The sequence below is a fragment of the Aspergillus candidus genome (genome assembly GCF_002847045.1).
Source record: "Aspergillus candidus strain CBS 102.13 unplaced genomic scaffold BDW47scaffold_47, whole genome shotgun sequence".
NCBI classification, from domain to species: Eukaryota; Fungi; Ascomycota; class Eurotiomycetes; order Eurotiales; family Aspergillaceae; genus Aspergillus; species Aspergillus candidus.
In genome coordinates this window covers 35,326-55,190 of record NW_020194052.1, presented here as the reverse complement: position 1 = coordinate 55,190, position 19,865 = coordinate 35,326, and the positions used below count along the sequence as shown (strand labels likewise).

The following is a 19,865-nucleotide window of genomic DNA, read 5'->3' as shown; positions in this document are numbered from 1 at the left end:
ATATATTTATCCATTCTGGGATTTCACTACTTTGTTAGTACTTATCATCTATTTGAGTATATTCCAGTGAGTTTGATCTATCAGTTACTCACTAGCCAGGAAATACAAAATACATGCAAGGGAGTGCTCCCAGCCATAAGAATGGAATCGCCGGTGTTCTTCGAACTCTACAACTATGTATGGCAGAAACACAACCAACACCACTGAGTGGTTCAAGATGTAACTAGTTACTTCGGGGATAGCCTCCACAGCAGACCACACGGATTTATTTCGTTGGGGTATCAGCCTTATGAAACCCTACCAGTATGCTGTCTGGTGCTTTGGTACAGTGGCCGAGATATTCTGATGTTTTACGTATGCTGTCTCCTCACATAATACCTTCATTCTTCAGCCCTCGCAGGTCGCAGTGGATATTGGTCTTCTGACCAAGTACAGACTCTGCATGATTGAGCTCTTCCATCTTCTGTTATCGAGTGGAAAAACATAAATAGTTAGTAGATGCCAGGTAGTGTATGGTACCTGGTCTTGGTTAGCTGATCTCCTGTATCAGAAGAGTATCTTAACAGCTGTGAAGGAGCTTCTATAGTAGGATAAGATTCAGAAGTATAGTTCTGGATTTAATAACTATATGTAGATCAGCCCAAGCATTGGATGAGAAGAGTAGTACTAGTCAGTAATACTATCATGAGGAACTTGATAGTGATTACACAGGTGCTAATCCAGGAAGTGTCTCAACATCAGTGATATCCCAACCATGACTACGAAATCCTTCAAGTATGTTTAAAAATTGCATTTGTATCTCTTTCTAGTTTAATTTAGTAGTCTTAGGATATGGGTTAAAGAGACAGCTGGTCCAGCTAATCAGGTTCGAAATATCAGCTATCTAAATACTGTTTGGTTCATACATCTTGGGGTTGGTATCACAATGATACAAGTTTGGTAAATGAATTATCTAGTAGAAATTATAGCCTCTCGTCCTGTCTTGTGCTTAGAACATACAGGAATACTAATATCATGGACAGGATTAGTTCAAGTACATGGGATCCCGGGATGTTATTCGTTCTAGACATGCTTTGCCTCCTGGTCTCAACTTCCGAGCCCCACCAGATATTGACTCAAACGCCTCAGTGCACTGCTGATTGCCCAAGACCCAGGTTCCAACAGTTCCAGTCATGAGCTGGTGGAGATCCGTTGCATAGCGACGATCCGGCGCAGCTAGCCGACCGCCGTTAACCGCGTGGAGCAGGCTATTAGAGCCGAGTGCTGGAAACACAGCAAGGTTTTTGCGGGGATCCAGATGGGCAGTCCTCACTTTCTGAGCTACCTTGAACTACACGACTTCTGATTCCTCAATTCAGTGTCTGTCATTTTCCATGGTCACAATTCGTCGCTTCCCCATTTTTTACGGATATCAAGATTACCAGGACCTTGGATGGGACGTTTCTCATTTAGTGAAGGATTTGTTGGAAGAGGTAGGCTTCATTGATCCCACATATTAGGCGTCCAGGTTTACACGAGGTACTAGGGGTAAGAGCTCAGGGATTAATGTCCCATGATTAAATACTTGAAGCTCTCTAGCTACTTCAGGATAAGCAGGGGGGCTAGTGCGGAGAATTGGAGATAAGCTGGTGGGGACTTCTGGAATATGAACGGATCGTGCCGACACGTTCCTGGATATATTCCAAGTGATACTGTTATCTCCCCACATATCATACACTGTTGTGGATATCAGTCGGGTCAAGCGCTCGCAAAGTGCTGTTCAGCATTCTGACACAGTGACTGTCATACAATCAATGGCACAATAAACCGATCTATAGACAAGAATGGCATGAACTACAGGAATCTGGAGAGAAGATTCCCCAGAAGGTACCTCTTCCCTGGGACACGGCCTCTGCGCCTTGACTGGATTCTGAACTCGACCCCGACAGAGGTTACATCCACTTTGACACCGCAGCCAAACAGCTAATAGGCCCAGGGATATAACGCAGGTTGGCATTGCAACGCTGGAAGACGTGATTAAGATTAGGGTGAGATTGGTTTGCAGACTAAAGACAGTCTAACCGCAAGCGCCGGCTCAGATTCGCCTGGAATGCTTTGTCTCATTCCACTCTGCCAGGGATCTATATTACCCCCGCGGATCCCTTCCAGGTCAGGTTAAGCTGGCCTGCATAAGAGGAAAATGGATACGGATAAAACATGCCAGACCAGACGCCACTCGTGCGGAGGTGCCCGTGGTTATCTTCGGCCTAGATTGCACCATCCCCTCATCTTATAAATAAGCCCGTTCGTTTCACTCTTTGTTGGCCCACGTGTGCGATCATCGTCGAGCTTTCACAATGGCTGTTCTCAGGTGGCTTTCGCTTGCTGTTGCAGCTTCCTCTGCGCTGGCTCTGACTCCAGAGTGCGTCTTCCTTGCTTGTCGCATGCTAATTTCTGGCTAACACCGCGTAGGCAGATGCTTAGTGCCCCCCGCAGATCTGAGGCCATCCCCAACCCCTCTGGTGTAAGTGCAACTCCCACGGTCATTGGGTAAAGATCTAACAATTGTAGACCGTGGCGATCTTCTCTAGCTCGCAGTACTCATTCAAGTCCCACGAATCCAGCGCCTCATGGAGCCTGTTGGACCTCAAATCAGGAAAAATCACCCCCCTCACCGACGACAGCAATGTCTCCGAGGTAGTCTGGCTGAGCGACAAGTCTCTCCTGTACATCAATGGCTCCAATGCCGACATCCCCGGTGGCTCGGAGCTCTGGGTTTCGGATGTCTCCAAGTTTGGCTCTGGGTAAGTCCGAAAGACGCATGGCGATGACTGCGAATGCTGACCCCGGTAGATACAAGGCCGCCTCCTTGCCTGCTGCGTTCTCCGGGTTGAAGATTGCAGCCACCAAGAAGGGAGAGATTAACTTCATCGCCAACGCCAAGTCGTACCCCAATGGCACGGCGTACAACGAGGAGCTTGCTGCCAAGGCTCTCAGCACCGCGCGTATCTACGACAGCATCTACGTCCGCCACTGGGACTACTACCTCACGACTGCCTTCAACGCCGTGTTCTCCGGAACGCTCAAGAAGGGCAAGCACTCGCACTACGTCTCGGATGGAAAACTGAAGAACCTCGTCTCGCCAGTGAAGAACGCCGAGTGCCCGTACCCTCCCAACGGAGGCGCCTCAGACTATGACCTCTCGGCCGACGGTAAATGGGTCGCGTTCAAGAGCAAGGCTCCGGATGTCCCTCAGGCCAATTACACCACGGCATACATCTACCTCGTCCCTCACGATGGCTCGAAAACCGCCGTTCCCGTCAACGGACCTGACTCTGCCCCTAAGGGCATCGCGGGTGACTCCAACAACCCTGCCTTCTCCCCGGACGGCAAGAGCCTGGCTTACTTCCAGATGGAAGAAGACACGTACGAGGCTGACCGTCGCGTGACTTACGTCTACGACCTTTCCTCGAAGGAAATCACCGCGCTCGCAACAGGGTGGGACAGGTCGCCCGACTCGCTGAAGTGGGTAGACGACGAGACCATTGTCGTCGGCGCCGAAGACAAGGGCAGCGCTAATCTCTTCCTGATCCCCGTCGACGAAGCCACAGACGACGGCTTCAAACCCAAGTGTCTCACCAACGGCAAATATGCCACAGCTTACTACCTTTTGTCGAAGAAGTCCCTCCTCGTCACTGGATCTACCATCTACACCAATTGGTACGTCGATCTCGTCAGCCTCAAGTCCAAGAAGGACGGGGTCAAGACCGTCGCATCCGCGCACAAAATCGACCCTGAGCTCAAGGGCCTCGGTCCCGATGACATCGACGAGATCTGGTTCAAGGGTGAATCGGCTGACGTATGTAACCCACGGACTCTTCAACGGTTGACACATTGAACCATGCTAACCTGAGCGCACAGATTCACGCCTGGGTGATCTACCCCGAGGGCTTCGACAAGAGCAAGAAATATCCCCTCGCCTACCTCATCCACGGCGGTCCCCAAAGCTCATGGGGCAACTCCTGGAGCAGCCGCTGGAACCCCAAGGTCTTCGCCGACCAGGGCTACGTCGTTGTTGCTCCCAACCCAACTGGATCTACCGGATTCGGCGATGAACTGACCGACGCTATCCAGAACAACTGGGGTACGTATCTCCGCCACCTCTAATGACCTTCTAAAAGAGCCCAAAGACCCCAATTAAACAAACGAACCTCACTAACCACCCATTTCTAAAATTGACAGGCGGCTCCCCCTACAAAGACCTCGTCAAGGGCTGGGAATACGTCCGCGACAACCTCGACTACGTCGATACCGCGCGCGGCGTCGCCGCAGGCGCCAGCTTCGGTGGCTTCATGGTAAACTGGATCCAAGGCAGCGACCTGGGCCGTGAATTCCAAGCGCTGGTCACGCACGACGGCACCTTCGTGGCAGACGCCAAGATCTCCACCGAGGAACTGTGGTTCATGCAGCGCGAGTTCAACGGGACGTTCTGGGACGCGCGCGATAATTACAGACGCTGGGATCCGTCGGCGGCGGAGCGCATTCTGAAATTCGCCACCCCGCATCTGATTATCCACAGTGATTTGGATTATCGCTTGCCTGTGGCCGAGGGACTGTCTCTGTTCAATGTCCTTCAGGAGAGGGGCGTGCCGAGTCGGTTCTTGAACTTCCCGGATGAGAATCATTGGTATGTTCTATCTTTTTGCCTTCTTATTCGGGATTTGTGTGTGTGCTAACTAGATGGTGTAGGGTCATCAACCCCGAGAACAGTCTCGTGTGGCACCAGCAGGTCCTCGGCTGGCTGAACAAGTATTCTGGCGTTGGCAAGGAGAACAAGGATGCCGTGAGCCTTGAGGATACGGTTGTGCCGGTTGTTAACATCAACCCGCCTGCGTGATTGATACTGTACATAGTAGTAATGCGATCTTATGAGATTGCTGGATATGAACTCGTAACTCATTAATATCACACTTGGGTCGTTACTGGTTTATTGTAAGCCCTTTTTTTTCGAGGAAATACAAGACTAAAGGGAGTGGACGACCCGGTACATTCCGATCACTTCACTCCGAAGCCATCATTTGTTAGTCACAGAAGCCCTATCACTTATAAATTTCTACTTCGAAACACCTGTAAAATCATAACCAGCCGTCTTGCAGAATACAACAAGGAAAGTGAAAGCTAGATAGATAACAGGAGACTAACAATTACATACAACACACTGACATGTCAGGGTTATTGACAAACGAAGTAACAGCAGAACAAAACATCCCAACAAGGCCCTCAGCATCAGCTCTGCATCCGAACTCACTCGACATAATCAGCACAACAAACAATGAATCCCTCTGGGGATACGTGTAAAGGTATACAGTCCTCTCGGGCGGGTTATCAATGCTATGCGCCAACACCTGCCACACAGCATCACCGACGCGCGTAACGGGGTTGGCGTCGATATTCTCGTGCAGAACAATAGAGTCCATCTCTGTATCGTTGCTCCACTCCGTACAATTAGCGACTATGTCCCCCCATTCAAGGGTGTGATAGTCCATCGAGTCGACGTGTTGGCGCTGGACAGCACTTAACAGGTCTCTGACTGTCGACTGGGCCTTGTAGTGAACGCGGACCGGAATAGGATTGAGACACGGGCCCAGGATCCGCTCTTGCCCGGGGATGCCAACAAAGCGGGAATTGGTGATTTGGCAGAATGTGAGATCATTGCTGTCCGCCTTCTGCCGCAGAACATACGACCAAGCTGCCTTTACCACCGTGGCCCAGGTAAACCCCGGAGGGGGTGGGCTCGTTGTGGGCAGGTCCCGGGAGGCGACTATACAGACGGGCTGTTGATGGTTTTTTGACGGGGTGAGTGGAAGGGTTATCGGCGTCGAACCGTGCAATAGGTCCGTCCAAAAGCGCAGTGACTGCGTGGTGCGTAGTTCAACACATTTGCGGACGTAATCCGCATAGGTGGCTTGGACATTGAGGGGCTTACTCTCGTACAGCTTTGCTAGATCAGAAAGGATGGTTTCAGACAAAGCCCGTCAAATTGGCCGTGGTTGGCTCGCATGATCAGCGTATGCTGTTGTGTTCTATCGTCTTGTAGCAGTATGAATTTGACGAATGTCTCGTTCGTCTGATATGTTCTCCGGTCCATGGCACATACAGAATGTGCCCACATATTGGGGTCGTAGTTATCTGGGGGCTCCGTGAACGCCGTCCATGGGACTTTCACTTGTTTCTGGACAACCTGTACGTGACTGTCGCGAAATTGTACAAAGATAGTGCGTAATATGGTGTGATGCTTCACCAGATCTTGGCAGGCAAGGCGTAATTGAACAGGGTCAAGACGGCCCGAAAGCCGGATTGGTATGTAGTCCATTATTCCATACTGTACCAGAAACAATTGCATCTCGCGTGTTGGAAGAATGTCTTCAATGTTGCTGACGGTGAGCTGCTCAGGAAGGTAGCGCATGAAGTCCTCTCGCAGGGAACGAAAAGGGTCAAGACCCTTCCAGTCAGGAACGGAGTTTCTAGATACAGGATGGCAGGTTTGGGCACACCGAGCAAGCGAAGTCACGTCCGGTTGCTGGAAACAATCAGAACTTTTATGGATAGTCCCTCTGTCCGTGCAAGGGCTACTAGCTGTCGTGCTGAGAGAGAGTCCCCTCCCAACGCTAGGAATCGGTCATCCATCCCGATACACTCTGGATCTTCTGACAATACTTTGGCAATTAGAGACTGCAATACCGCTTCTGTTTCCGTAGTCGGGGGCCTGAAATCCCTAGGTGCATTCAGGTAGGTAAGTATCTCTCTTCGAGATAATCGAGAAATAGTCTCTATCAGGAGCTTACGATGGATCTTTCCGGATGCTGTTCTGGGGAGGCTGGTGACCGATATGAATGAACTTGGCATCATATACGAGGGTAGTACTTTGCGCATGTTCTTCATAGCTGCCTTTACACGGCTCAAAAATGCATAATCGTGTGCAATAAGCCGGAATGTATCTGTCGTTCCGCCACTTCCAGGAGCAGTGGGAATGACATCGACTAGCATGCCGCACTGTGGATCGCCGTCACTAGGGTAAACAATCTCGGTACATACATTGGGCTTTTCCGGAAACTGCGCTGCCAAATGATACTCGATCTCGGCAAGTTCCATTCTTTGGCCACGGATCTTGGCCGTCCTGTCTTTGCGGCCCCTATATTGGAACGAGCCGTCGACAGGGCTGCGTGAAAAGATATCGCCAGTCTTCAGAAAGCGGTCATGTTCCTCGATACCCACCCGTTGTCTCCACGTGGGATTTATGAACGTGTTCCTTGTTTGTTCCTCATTCTTTACATAGCATCTTGCTATGCATGGCCCTTGGAGGACCAGCTCTCCTTCAGCCCCGAGAGGCATCAGACGGTTATGGTCCTTAGGGTCGACAATCCAGCCAGTTCCGGAACTCGGAAATCCAAGCGTCGATAAATCGCTTGACGTTGAGATGGGTGTGGTCATGATAGCACAGCCATATTCAGTCTGCCCGTACAAAGCGTATAGCGCGACGTGCTTCTCCCATTTACTAACTTCCGAGCGGCTTGTCTGTTCCCCAGCTAGGAGCAGATGCTTGATGGATGGGACAGCTTTGGGGTCAATAACCCTCGCCACTGATGGTGTGAGTACTGCCCAGGTGGGCCGAAGTTCACTTATTGCCTCCTCCATGTTATTTTCCAACTTCTTCTCCGAAGGGATACACAGACAGGCGCCTCGGATTAGTGCCGTCAAATGCTCTGTCATGGCTACACTGAAGTTATATGATGCAAACTGGAGCATATAAGACTCTCTGCTCACTCCAGGGATCTCGAGGCTACTGGTAAAAGCCGCGTGCTCCACAAGCACCCCCTTGGGCTCTCCAGTTGAGCCAGATGTAAAGCCCGCGAACAGCACGTGGTGGCCTTCGGCCTGGCATGATCGTTCAAAAGGCCAGTCCACCGATGCTGTGTTTGTATCTCGAACTTCCATATCTTCCAGTATTGAAACCGGTGGTCCGAGGAGAGATGCTTTGGCGGCGTGTCGTCTTGAAGCCAGAATTAAGTGCGGTGAAGTTAGTTTGCACATTGCAGTGAGCCGATATGTTGGTTGCGAGGGATCCAGCAGTGCAAACCCTCCACCTGCTTTTAATATTCCCAGGAGAGCCACAACTGTCCGAAGAGATTTCTCTGACAGAATAAATACAAGCTTCTCAGGCTCCACATTGGCCTTGACAAGTGCGCGAGCAAGGCAAGAGGCCTGGTTATCGAGCTCATTGTACGTAAGCTCTCCATCCCAGGCACGAATGGCTGGCGCAGACGGCCGTTCGGTACAGCGCTGTTCGAACAAATGGTGAACGCACTTTTTGCACTTCTCTATTCTGTGTGAACTGTTCCATTCAATACTCTTCTCCAAATCTTCTGGGTTGATCCCATGGATGTCTCTCAAACATGCGCCGGGGTGCTGGTCGATCTGCCCAAGGGTATATGACAACTGGTGGACCATGGATCGGGCAAACTCCAGGCTCATCACGTTGGAGTCAAATATGGCATGGATGGCGATACTTTGTTCGCTGATGCCACAAGCTATAATCAGAGGATAATCTGAACCATCTGGGTCGCCGAGCATTGCAGTTGCATTATCATTCTGTTCAAGCGGTCTGATAATCATCAGATTGCGGAAATCACAAATCCGAGTGGCCTCCATGCTCGTAGTACGTAGATGATCGAGTCCAAGTTGCTCGAAATGGCGACTTTTGCTGCGATATTGATCCACCATCTCCGTTGCCATCCGAACCGTCACGTCTGGCTGCAATTGAAGGTGGTAGGGGACGGTGAAATCCCTGTCCTTCCCGACACCATCGCTATCATCCAACAGGCCAAAGAGTACATCAGACGTGTTGGTGTAAAGGCCAATTGTCAAGGCCCAGCTGAGACATAATTGGGCAGGTAACGCTGCGACTGGACTGCCATGCAAAGCAACAGTCTGAACCTGACAGTCGAGGGAACAGCTGTAGGTATCTGACGGTAAGGGCGGAAATTTGATTCCATCAAACTCCATAAACTTGGGCCCGAACACAGCTGTTGCATCGTCTGGGGCTTGATGGGCAATTTCTTCATTTGCATTGGTCATTGTGAGCCTTGTAGGTGTTATGGCTGTAACGCAGTTGCAGATAACCTTCAAAGGTTTTTTTTGGTGGTGGTGAATAAGGTACCTAAGAGAACCCTGTATAGCATGATCTCCGGAAGGGGTTTATGTATCACTTGGGAAATGTACACCGACTTTGCGAGCAGATCCAGGCTGTTGCTCATTTTGAGTTCTTGGCAGGGAACATCAGAAGCTATTTCAGTCATCATCACTCATATTCAAAACGAGGACCAGCTCCCGACTACCAGATCACAAAGGGCAGTCTTCTACTTTAACTTCACACGTCTCACCTCAGAATGAATCTGCGTCTCGATCCTCCCTTATTGTAGTAATATCTGTTACAATTCATGGGCGTCAGCCTGAATAAGCCCTCTCAAGTCCACATCTGGGGTATCACAATGAGCTAACAGATCCTCCTACTTCTGAATCTGTATAGACATCAGTCTCACTACTAAGTTTCATAAGATACGCTATCACAAACCATTTCAATCCACGCAGCCCTGATTGGCGTACACCGCTAAGTCATCATGGCCGAATGACACGCTCAAAATGGAACCCGACTGATGAGATCTACGTACTGTTTTCCCACGGAGTTAACTCATGTGGCAAAGCAAATGTTGGGCTGGTCTACTGCAGGTGGAAAGGGCTGGCACGCTTTCACCCTGGACCAGCCCGCACTGTAAAAGGTATCTACTCCTAGAGATCTACGAAGTCGTTCATCAAATTTGCCGGTGATACTTCTCCTCCTTGTTTTCCTGTTGTATCTGACTCGGCGAGATGTCAAGTCCCATAACAGGCCCCGGTGGATCTCGCCATCATGACCTGCAGACAGCCCTTATCAGAACAACTGTAGATAAAGTTGAAACATGTCAACTATCAGCTATAAAGAGGCAGGCTAGATAAATATAAAGGCAGTGTATCCGTACAGTTGCCGGGCTTTTGGTAGGGCCTAATTGAGCTCTACGCAGAGAGGGGGAATTTTTTATATAAGATAAGAGCTACAAGAAATTATCAGATATATTATAGGAGTTAGAAAACAAGCAGACATAACGTGAAAGTAAGTTTAAATTAGTCTATGCCATCTTAACATTTCCCAAGAGCATTGTATATGGCAAGTGCTCTCTAACCAAGGCGTCTCGGATGTCTGGCTACAAGTAGTAGCCTAATCTAGCACCCGAGAGTTAGGGAATAACACCCCCATACCATTTCAAGTTTTACTCATGTCGTTTCCCTTATGAACCTTTTCCTAAATTTCATAATATCTCAACTGCTATTTTGATCTATAGTTAGACGAACTTCCTAGAACTTCCGTAAGGGTTTCATAAAGAGCATCAAAGACCTACCAAGTGTGTTGTCGTTCAGATCCCGACCCGGCCACCCCGACCCTAATTCAGGCCGGATTGGGGGGATTCCTCCCGGTCCTCCCGGTCCTCCCGGGGGCCAACCTGCCACACAATGTGCCAGTACTGCTGCCGACCGCCGGGAGTATTATGCGCCCCACCTTTGGCTGACCTTTTCGTTTGGTTTCACTTTTCAGTCCCCTGCAATGATGATGGTCATTGGTATGTGGGTGAAACATTGTTGAAAAGATACCTAGGTACTATCGACCGCTGTCTCCTATCTGCTATCTAACTTGGGACCCTCCCCACTGGAGCACTGAATCCAATGAACTCCCCTTTGTCCCACAGCGGGATCCAGATGGTCATGCCATCCCAAGGACCGGTTTATCACCCAGGCTTCTGAATGGATGCCACGGGTGGTTCGTGGTCCGTGGTCCAGGGCATGATGGGCCAGAATCCGACCTTGCCCACAATTATCTAGGAAATATATTGATAGGCACAGGTTTTGTGGATGGTAAAACGGGATGATGCAGGTATCAACCCCTACCAAATGACAGAGCAGACAAGTCACCAATTGCCTGATGGCATGATCAATATTACATTGATATCAGTGTGGGAACAGATAACGGCAGGGATAGTTACAGGGAAATCTTCTTGGATGATGACCAAATTGAAAACGCAGGAGAATCCACAATCCGTGCACTTTCACATGTTGGTGAGCCAGACTCCACCCATAACGTCATCGTTCGTAACGTCACCAAAAGAGGTTCAAACAAGGACTGGCCAGAGTCCTGATTTTCGCCAGCTTCATAAAGCTTAACATTTCCCCTTCCAGTGCTTCTCTTGTTCCATCTATATTTCCTTTCTTATCCATTCTTCCCCTACTGCATCCTGTTCCAAGTCAATTGAGGGCTCAACTATACCTCCTACGGTCTTGAGACGTCGCTCGCATCTACGTCAGACCCGACCTGAACTCTTTTCATTCCTATCAACGGTCGGGTCAAAACCACACTCGCCATGGCTGGTGGGAACACTGGCATCGTGGCTTCGGCCAACAATCTTTTTCTGCAAATCTTTACATGTGGCTACATGCTCCTACAGATGTTCATCAATTGGATCTTCGCCCCGAGTCCGCCTCCATCCGACTCGGTCGCTGACTCTCTCCCGAAAAAGAAGATCGCCATCATCGGCACCGGCTTGACGGGCGTGTCCTCGGCCGCCCACGCAGTGGGCCATGGCTTTGATGTCCAATTGTTCGAATCGCGATCCAAGGAGAAGGGATTGGGTGGGATTTGGAGCCGAGTCAACTCCACCTCGTCCCTGCAGATCCACAGCATCATGTACCGCTTCCATCCCTCCGTCCGATACGACACGGCCTATCCCACCCAGGAGGAGATCAAGAACCAGATAATTGATGTGTGGAAGCGCTACGACCTTGAGAAACGCACGGTGTTCGACACCCCGGTCACCTCTGTGAAGCAAACCGACGACGGGAAATGGATCATCAATGACGATGAAGCCGCGTATGGTCAATTCGATGGTGTCGTGGCCGCTGTCGGTGTGTGCGGAGACCCGAAGCAGCCCACTTTGCCGGACCAGTCGCAATTCGGCGGGAACATCTACCACTCATCCGAGCTGGACGGCAAGAACGTCAAGGGGAAAAAGGTCCTTATCATCGGCGGCGGCGCCAGTGCCATCGAAGCCCTAGAGTTCGCAGTCAAATCCGGGGCCGGTGAAATCGACGTCTTGTCACGTTCGGATAAGTGGGTCATTCCGCGGAACATCTTCGTGCAGTCACTCCTGGCCATGAACATCTTCGGTCAGGAAACGATGCTATCGTGGATCCCCGAGTGGTTGCTGCACAAATTCTTCTACCGTGATCTGCAGGACATCGCCCCGTCCGGCGGTCTCTTCACGCAGACTCCGATGGCCAACTCGGAGCTGTTCGATCAAATCCGCGAGGGCAAAGCCCGCTGGCTACGGGGTGACATCATCTCCGTCAAGGAAGACGGCATTCTCTTCAACAGCCGATCCAAGGGCGTTCCCAAGGGCGGTCCCGGACGCGAGCAGCTGGTTTCCGGCGACGTGATCATCATGGCAACCGGCTTCAAGCGCCCCTCGTTGAACTTCCTACCCGACGACGCCTTCCAGGAACCGTACGGTCCGCCGAGCTGGTACCTGCAGGTCTTCCCGCCGAAATACATCAGCATCTGCGCCAACAACAGCACCTACATCGACGCCATCGGAACAGTTGGTAACATGCATATCGGCATCTACACGCGCTTCTTGCTCATGTTCCTCACCGACCCGCTGACCCGGCCGACTGAGGGTCGGATGAAGACCTGGATTGACTTTACGCGGTTCATGAAGCAGCTTGCCCCGACAGGCGCATTCCAATTCTTTACCTACACTGAGCTGATCTACTGGTTTGTCTTTATCATCTTGGTGAACCCCTTCCGGTGGAAGTGGGCGCCTTTCGTGCTGTTCGGTGTGGGACGGAGTTTGCCTCTTCATGTGGTCAGTAAGGAGGAGATGTTCCGTCGAGAATTGAACAAGCAGCATGATGATTAGCGCTACATTGTGATGTGGTGGTGGTCTTCTTGTGACGATTTTTCAAAAATTGACCCTAGTGTATGGCTAGATAATCTTTTACTCATTTCAAAATATCAATATATCTTACTTCATTGCTTCTTCACCTCTACCCCATATCGACTTCCACGTAAACTTTATTTAATTTTACTTCATATGATCCTTGCTTTACCCAGTTATAGCTACCTTTCCGTTGTACCTACCTCTACCTGAACCTATCTCCATATCTCATCCCATCCACAATAAACTATCAAATTCTCAACCTACCAATCCACCTACCTTAGTGGCCTTATGTCTGACAGTGACGGTCTTCCGTCATACGCAAACTGGCTCACAGACGCTCTAAGCCACCTCAAGTACTCTCCAACACCCATGGCTGACTGGTCCCTCCTCATGATGGGCGCAAAAGCGCCAGACAGAGCCTTCAAGCGCAACCTCAAACGGTCAGTATCTACACTTCCCCTGTAGCTCCAATCTAACCAACCAACAACAGCCTCTACCAAGACCGACGCTTCTCCGACCTAACCCTCGAAGCCGGCCCTCTCAAACTCGACGTCCACAAAGCAATTATAAGCAGCCAGTCAGACTACTTTCAAGCCCTACTCAGCAACAACTGGGCCGAATCCACCAGCCGCACCATCCGCCTCGAAGACGACGACCCAGAATCCGTGAAAGCGATGGTCCAATTCATGTACGAGTTTGACTACGACGACAGTGCAACCGACGACACCAGCACAGAGGAAGTCCACCCAACTATCTTCCACATTCGTGTCTACAAAACAGCCGACAAGTACCTCATCCCTGAACTCAAAGTATACGCCCTGCGCAAGTTCCTCACAGCCACAAACACCAGTAAAAAGCTAACCACCCTCCTCCCGCAAATCATCGAAGAAGCCTACGCCGCCACGCCGGCTAGTGATTCCCGCCTGCGCCGCGCCGTACTAGAGCTAGTGCTCAGCAATCAGGATAAGCTCATTCGTCGGGATGCGTTCATCGAAGTCATCAAGAACGGGGGCGACTTTGCTGTGGATTTCATGAGGGAGATGAGCCAGGTTGCGGCGCGGGTGCGCGGGTTTCTGTGTTTTAAATGTGGGCGCAAGAGTTACTTTGATACTACGCGGTCGACAAGGATTCGGGTGTATACTTGCGTGGAGTGTGGGGCGCGTATTAGAAGGGTTTTTTATTAGGGCTGCTTTTTTTGCTTTCTTGAATTTGATTGACGGTTGCTGGTTGACCATACATGATGTTCTCATCGATAAGTAGGGATAGGTTGGTTTAATACCAGGGTAGCCATGCAGACAGACATGGTTAGATGGTTCAACTCTAACCCTAACATATTCCTCTCTATAACTGTAGACGAAACGCCTTAGATCAAGAGAACACTTAACTATTGAATTTTCCATTACACCCTATTTGATACAATAGTTGTCTCCTGCCAACACACCAGAAACCAAACAGCCCATTAAAATACATAAACACCTCGCGCCATGCTCAACCCACATCAAACCCAACACCAATCAATTTCCCGCTTTTGCCCTATTGCCATAAGGCTCCCCGCTATCCTTCGAAAGTGAGAATGGAAAAAACACGATCGTCAAAACCCGCGCGATAGCGCAGTATCCATACGCGCCAATCAGGCAAAACAGCGTAGCCAGCGTCTGCCACAACATCACAAGCGAACTACCGCCCCAAGGCACCACAAACTTGATAAACTCCGACGTCTGATACAGATCCTCCTGCTTCGCAATATAGTACCTCTGAGCATTCGCATCCGGCAGCGGTCGTCCATCGCCAGGGTCCCGCGTCAGATCCAGCACGGTCGTGAGCGTCACGGGAGCTCGATAGAACGGCACGATCCAGATGGAGAAGACCTGCGAGATATTGACGTAGAGGCGGAGGTGGTCTTTGTCGTATGCTATATACATATCGAATTCCATGTCTTAGCCAGCTGGTCTTATACGTGCGGGTTGGGCGGTATGGGTGGCATGTTGGCTTACCAATTGAGTTCACATCGAGAGAGATCTCAGGCGACATCATTTTATACCATTGGAAGATGATCTTGATACCATCCCGGCCACCAGGTTTGCCCCAGACGCGGCAGAACGGATGCACGAAGGTGGCGTCGGATGTGAAGTACCGGTCAATGGCCCAGGACTGGATCTCAGGTGGGCCCTGGGTCAATTGTCGGATGACGTTGGTGATATCTCGGACTGGAAGGACTTATGTTAGCTGGTGTATCCTGATGATGTCCATGCATGTGTAGAGGTAGTGCTGGTGGGGTGTATCTGATGGAGAAGGGACTGACCGGGATTTTCCATTTTTGCTGCTTATCTCCAGTCATACAATATCTGTGGATACAATTGACTGTATGGGTGGAATGAGAAGGTTTAAGTAAGGTGGATAAAATATGACAACGAAGGAGGAGTCGGAACGTTCCTGGATTATCGGCGGAGCTCGATGAGACGACTCTGACGTCATTCGCATGTGAAGCTGGCAGGTGCCCTGGTGTGTGATGCCTTGGCGCCTGAGTGCCCCAGGCTAGATTTACGTCAACATGTATCCATCTAGATCAGAATGTCAACCAGCGCAATGTCATTATTAGTCTTCCTTACACCAGTAAACAATGTTGATTAAATATAATGATGAGATGGAAATGTTCCCTGTTATGGTAAATTTCATTGAACTTTTGCCAAGTGTGGTATCAAGACCGTGATAGATATTCTAATATAAAATAAAAACATGCCGAGGGCAAAACAATAACTCCGTGATATACATGAGATAGACTTATTTCTTCCATCCCTCGATCTTCTTGCGACGCTTCTCGAAGACGTGACCCAAACCCGCATCGCCGCGGGGCCCATCGTCGTTCTTGCGTTTCCGACTCCTGTCCAAAGCACCGCCGCTGCCTTGGGCGCGCCGAGTAAGTTTCGCGATGCGGTCCGCGCCCTCGGTGAGCCCTCTCCAGTCTTCACCACCGAAAGTGCCCTCCGGACCACGCTGGCCGCGGGTCTTGGCGCGGTCCTTCTTGCTCTCCTTGCCCAAACGAATGAAATTGGTCTCTTCGTAAGCTGCCCGCTCGGCCTCCTTGCGCCGCTCCTTCTGCGACTTGGTGTGTCGTCCTCCACGCACAATGGTACTTCCGACGCTGGGCTCCGCCATGGGAGCGGACGACATTTCGGCGCTGACGAACTCGTCGATAACGTTCGATCGGCGATTGACACGCTCCTTGCGCTCCTTGGTTTCGGTGGTGGGCAAGGCGGTCGGCATGATCTTCGGTGGTCGGTAGATCCCGTCACCGGTGGCGTTCGTGTTCGATCGGTCCAGCGTCGGTGGGGGCTCGACGTTCTTCGCAAACACAGACAGGTTAGGTCTGTATGCCATATCATCGAGATTCTCTTCCTCTTCATTGTCATCGCTGTCGCTTTCGCTCTGACTATCGGATCCGGATTCTCCATCGTCCCCAGATCCTCGTCGTTTGGCGCTCGCCTGGGCCTCACGCTCCGCCCTCTCGGAATCCTCGGCCGCCTTCACAACCTTGTCGACCTGATACTTCAATCGTCCTTCTAGCGGTCGAACACCCCGGTCGAGGTAGACCCGCAGCTCCACCAGTTTCTTCACGAGGTCCTCCTGCTGCGATTGCCGTTGCTCGGCGTCGTTACCATCCTGTCCCGACGAAAGCTCTCTGAGCTGGATTATCGTCAGGAACACGAGATTGTGGATGTAAGAAAGGAGGAGGTCGCTCTTGACGTCGAGAAGAGAAATGCCGTCGGCCGGGGGTTCGATCGAGACATCTGCAGGATCGTCGCGATGCGTCTTCGGCAGAGATGTGCCGGTAGAAGTGAGACATCCGGTGATCGCGTCAAGCAAGCTGGAGATATTTTGCGAGCCTTGCGGCTCGGTTTGCGCTGTCGCCATTGCCATTGCGCCGTGGGAATTGACCGTGTTGTCGGAGCCTGAAATTTACGCCGGAGGGAAATTTTTAGATCTCTTATCAACACGTGACAGCATCACAGCTGAGTAAGCGGTCTTAGTCACGTGTGCCAAGGCTGCCTACTTGGCCTAATTATCATCTATGCTCGTCGCCATCATTAGCTGTTGCCCGGTCTCCTTCATTCCCACCTTGAACATCTCTAGCGACACTTGCGGTTTTTGTTGGGACGACACGCTGGACTCCCGCTTTATTGGATGCTGGCGTCTGGCTCATGAGAACCTGAACTCTTTTCTCGATGGTGTAGTAGCTGTAGACTGACTGTACGTCCCTTCCACCGATCCAGTACTACGGTAGTAGTGCTCCGACTACTGTACACCTGGCTGGCTGACCGGACGTAAACTGACCATCCGTTCAGACACACCCACAATGCGGCTCGATACACGATCCGGGCCCATCGCGGCCATCTTACTTACAATCCCTTCGCTGTCCTCGGCCTTCTATCTTCCCGGCGTCGCCCCGACTTCCTACGATGAAGGGCAGTCGGTCCCGCTTTACGTCAACCACCTCAATCCCAGCCTAGCTCAGCAGGACGAACAGCTCCACTCGGTCTTTGCCTACGATTATTATCATCCGGCTTTCCATTTCTGCCAACCGGAGGGTGGCCCGGAGGATGTGCGGGAATCGTTAGGGAGCATCCTGTTTGGCGACCGCATTCAGACCTCCCCCCTCGAATTGCACATGCGCAAAAATGAGACCTGCAAGGCCATGTGCAATCAGGTGGATTTTGATGCTCGGTCTGCCAGATTTACAAATCGGCGGATTGCGCAGGGGTACAATATCAACTGGCTGGTCGATGGGCTTCCGGGAGCGCAGATCAATTTAGAATCCGTGACGGACACCCAGTTTTACAGCCCGGGATTCGCGCTGGGCGCGATCGCCGAAAATGGGGACATGGTTTTGAACAACCACTTTGATATCTTTGTCGAATATCATCGCGTGGGCTTTGGAAACAAGGACAAGTTCCGGGTTGTTGGAGTCCTCGTCCAACCGGACTCTCGCAGCAACTCCAAGGTGCTACCGGATGGCAGCGTGGAATGCGGCACCCCTGAGACGGGTATCGTGTTGGATGAGGATGGAAAATCGTCGGTTACTTGGACGTACGGTATTTACTGGCGCGAATCGCCCACACCCTGGGCCACTCGCTGGGATAAGTACCTCCATGTCTATGATCCGAAGATCCATTGGTTTTCGCTCATCAATTCCGCCGTTTTCGTTGTCTTTCTGGTCGGCATGGTCAGCATGATCCTTGCCAGAGCTCTCAGAAAGGATATCGCTCGCTACAACCGTCTGGACATGATCAACTTGGATGACCTGGATGGAACGTCCGCTGCTGTTGAGGATGGAATCCAGGAGGACTCGGGCTGGAAACTAGTGCACGGCGATGTCTTCCGCTGCCCGCAGTCGCCTTTGCTTCTGAGTGTCCTCGTTGGTAATGGCGCTCAGCTCTTCATGATGACGGGCGTGACAGTTGGTGAGTTGAACTGATTGCTCGTATCTCCTGTTCGGATGTCTCTAACCACTTATTAGTGTTTGCCCTGCTGGGGCTGCTCTCTCCCGCGAACCGCGGCTTCCTGGCCACTGCGATTCTGTTGATCTACACCGTGTTTGGCTTCATCGGAGGATATGTATCCGCTCGCGTCTACAAGTCGCTGGGTGGGGAGTCGTGGAAGCGCAATATTGTTATGACCCCCGTGCTCGTCCCGGGGTTCATCTTCGGTACTTTCTTCCTGCTGAATTTGTTCGTCTGGGCCAAGGGGTCCAGCGGGGCGGTGCCGTTCACGACCATGCTGGCTCTTGTTGCCATCTGGTTCGTCATCAGCGTGCCTCTGAGCATTGCGGGTAGCTGGCTTGGTTTTAAGCAACGCGTACGTTGAACCTTCTCGAACGAAGATCCGGATTACAACTGACACCTCCTAGCCTATTGAGGGTCCCACCAAGACCAACCAGATTCCTCGCCAGATTCCTCCCATGACAGGAAGCCTGCGCACCATTCCCTCCTTGCTCCTGACGGGCATCCTTCCCTTCGGCGCCATCTTCGTCGAGCTGTACTTTATCATGACCTCCCTTTGGACTAACAAGATCTACTACATGTTTGGATTCCTGTTCCTCTGCTACGGCTTGATGATCATCACGTCCGCGGCCACCACGGTGTTGCTGGTGTATTTCCTGCTCTGTGCCGAGAACTACCGTTGGCACTGGAGGGCGTTTGCCGGTGCCGGAATGACCGGTGGCTACGTGTTCCTCAACGCCCTTCTCTTCTGGGCCACCCGCGTTAGCTTTGGCGGAATCACCGGTGCGGTGTTGTATGTGGGCTACTCGGCCCTGATTGGGTTCGTGGTGTTTATCTTGACTGGTATGTTTTCCTCTTCCCATTCGGGTGAGCCGACGACTGACTTTGATTATTAGGCTCTATTGGTTTCTTTGCCAGCTGGGCCTTTGTGCAGCGCATCTACGGCTCGATCAAGGTGGATTAATCTAATTCCATGTTGAGGAGCATTGATCGATTTATCCTTGGTTGCCCTTTTTTCTGCGCAACCGGCCGGACGATGATACTCTCATCACACGTGTCACGCATCATGTATCTCACATCATGGATGCGACTTCCATCCCTTCCGGACGATATTTGGCTGCTTCCGGGAACGATGCTTTCGCATATAGAGTGAAGTTTGGCTCGGTGACCGACTGCTTTTCAAATATCCCTGTACATTTTATGGCTCTTTTTCCCTGGCAGAATCTCACCCAATGCTTTACCACTCCATGTATATAGACTAGCGGGGAGTGTCTCCATCTTACTCATCACTCTGATTATTGTTCTG

General features: G+C 51.1%; 7 protein-coding genes across 7 annotated transcripts; 4 read left to right on the top strand and 3 right to left on the bottom strand.

Moving 5' to 3' along the window:
* The first annotated feature begins 2,278 nt into the window (after positions 1-2,278).
* Positions 2,279-4,927, top strand: dppV (dipeptidyl peptidase DppV). Its single transcript, XM_024813738.1, has 7 exons — positions 2,279-2,401; positions 2,452-2,503; positions 2,551-2,783; positions 2,833-3,838; positions 3,901-4,123; positions 4,222-4,666; positions 4,729-4,927. The coding sequence occupies exons 1-7, from the start codon at positions 2,337-2,339 to the stop codon at positions 4,874-4,876; spliced, it is 2,172 nt and encodes a 723-aa protein (XP_024669387.1). The 5' UTR covers positions 2,279-2,336; the 3' UTR covers positions 4,877-4,927.
* Positions 4,928-5,183: 256 nt separating this feature from the next.
* On the bottom strand, positions 5,184-8,610 carry BDW47DRAFT_119565 (acetyl-CoA synthetase-like protein; the record flags this gene model as incomplete). The annotated part of the gene is made up of 4 exons (XM_024815364.1): positions 5,184-5,944; positions 6,007-6,503; positions 6,551-8,454; positions 8,485-8,610. The coding sequence occupies 4 exons, from the start codon at positions 8,608-8,610 to the stop codon at positions 5,184-5,186; spliced, it is 3,288 nt and encodes a 1,095-aa protein (XP_024669386.1).
* Positions 8,611-11,388: 2,778 nt separating this feature from the next.
* On the top strand, positions 11,389-13,191 carry BDW47DRAFT_62937 (flavin-containing monooxygenase). Its single transcript, XM_024819476.1, has one exon. The coding sequence runs from the start codon at positions 11,487-11,489 to the stop codon at positions 13,038-13,040; it is 1,554 nt and encodes a 517-aa protein (XP_024669385.1). The 5' UTR covers positions 11,389-11,486; the 3' UTR covers positions 13,041-13,191.
* Positions 13,192-13,430: 239 nt separating this feature from the next.
* On the top strand, positions 13,431-14,245 carry BDW47DRAFT_119563 (BTB/POZ domain-containing protein; the record flags this gene model as incomplete). Its single annotated transcript, XM_024815363.1, has 2 exons — positions 13,431-13,501; positions 13,552-14,245. 2 exons carry the CDS (start codon positions 13,431-13,433, stop codon positions 14,243-14,245), a joined length of 765 nt encoding a protein of 254 aa, XP_024669384.1.
* A 193-nt stretch (positions 14,246-14,438) lies between these two features.
* Positions 14,439-15,444, bottom strand: BDW47DRAFT_110464 (uncharacterized protein). Its single transcript, XM_024813737.1, has 3 exons — positions 15,364-15,444; positions 15,056-15,268; positions 14,439-14,973 (listed from the first exon to the last, which is right to left on the bottom strand). The coding sequence occupies exons 1-3, from the start codon at positions 15,374-15,376 to the stop codon at positions 14,576-14,578; spliced, it is 624 nt and encodes a 207-aa protein (XP_024669383.1). The 5' UTR covers positions 15,377-15,444; the 3' UTR covers positions 14,439-14,575.
* Positions 15,445-15,793: 349 nt separating this feature from the next.
* lcp5 (small subunit rRNA maturation protein LCP5) lies at positions 15,794-17,197 on the bottom strand. The gene has a single exon (XM_024819474.1). It carries the CDS (start codon positions 16,977-16,979, stop codon positions 15,843-15,845), a length of 1,137 nt encoding a protein of 378 aa, XP_024669382.1. The 5' UTR covers positions 16,980-17,197; the 3' UTR covers positions 15,794-15,842.
* Positions 17,198-19,631, top strand: BDW47DRAFT_62897 (transmembrane 9 family protein). Its single transcript, XM_024819475.1, has 4 exons — positions 17,198-18,520; positions 18,577-18,914; positions 18,967-19,402; positions 19,456-19,631. The coding sequence occupies exons 1-4, from the start codon at positions 17,416-17,418 to the stop codon at positions 19,521-19,523; spliced, it is 1,947 nt and encodes a 648-aa protein (XP_024669381.1). The 5' UTR covers positions 17,198-17,415; the 3' UTR covers positions 19,524-19,631.
* The last annotated feature ends 234 nt before the right edge of the window (positions 19,632-19,865 follow it).

What these genes read in the sequence shown, in the direction of transcription:
- BDW47DRAFT_110464 (XM_024813737.1), bottom strand. An exon ending in TCTCGATGTGAACTCAATTG is followed by an intron (nt 14,974 to 15,055) that starts GTAAGCCAACAT and finishes ATATGTATATAG; the next exon opens with CATACGACAAAGACCACCTC.
- lcp5 (XM_024819474.1), bottom strand. Translation starts at nt 16,979, where the DNA reads ATGGCAATGGCGACAGCGCAAACCGAGCCGCAAGGCTCGCAAAATATC.
- BDW47DRAFT_62937 (XM_024819476.1), top strand. Translation starts at nt 11,487, where the DNA reads ATGGCTGGTGGGAACACTGGCATCGTGGCTTCGGCCAACAATCTTTTT.
- dppV (XM_024813738.1), top strand. Translation starts at nt 2,337, where the DNA reads ATGGCTGTTCTCAGGTGGCTTTCGCTTGCTGTTGCAGCTTCCTCTGCG. An exon ending in GTCTCCAAGTTTGGCTCTGG is followed by an intron (nt 2,784 to 2,832) that starts GTAAGTCCGAAA and finishes TGACCCCGGTAG; the next exon opens with ATACAAGGCCGCCTCCTTGC. An exon ending in CGCTATCCAGAACAACTGGG is followed by an intron (nt 4,124 to 4,221) that starts GTACGTATCTCC and finishes TAAAATTGACAG; the next exon opens with GCGGCTCCCCCTACAAAGAC.
- BDW47DRAFT_62897 (XM_024819475.1), top strand. Translation starts at nt 17,416, where the DNA reads ATGCGGCTCGATACACGATCCGGGCCCATCGCGGCCATCTTACTTACA. An exon ending in GATGACGGGCGTGACAGTTG is followed by an intron (nt 18,521 to 18,576) that starts GTGAGTTGAACT and finishes ACCACTTATTAG; the next exon opens with TGTTTGCCCTGCTGGGGCTG. An exon ending in CGTGGTGTTTATCTTGACTG is followed by an intron (nt 19,403 to 19,455) that starts GTATGTTTTCCT and finishes TTTGATTATTAG; the next exon opens with GCTCTATTGGTTTCTTTGCC.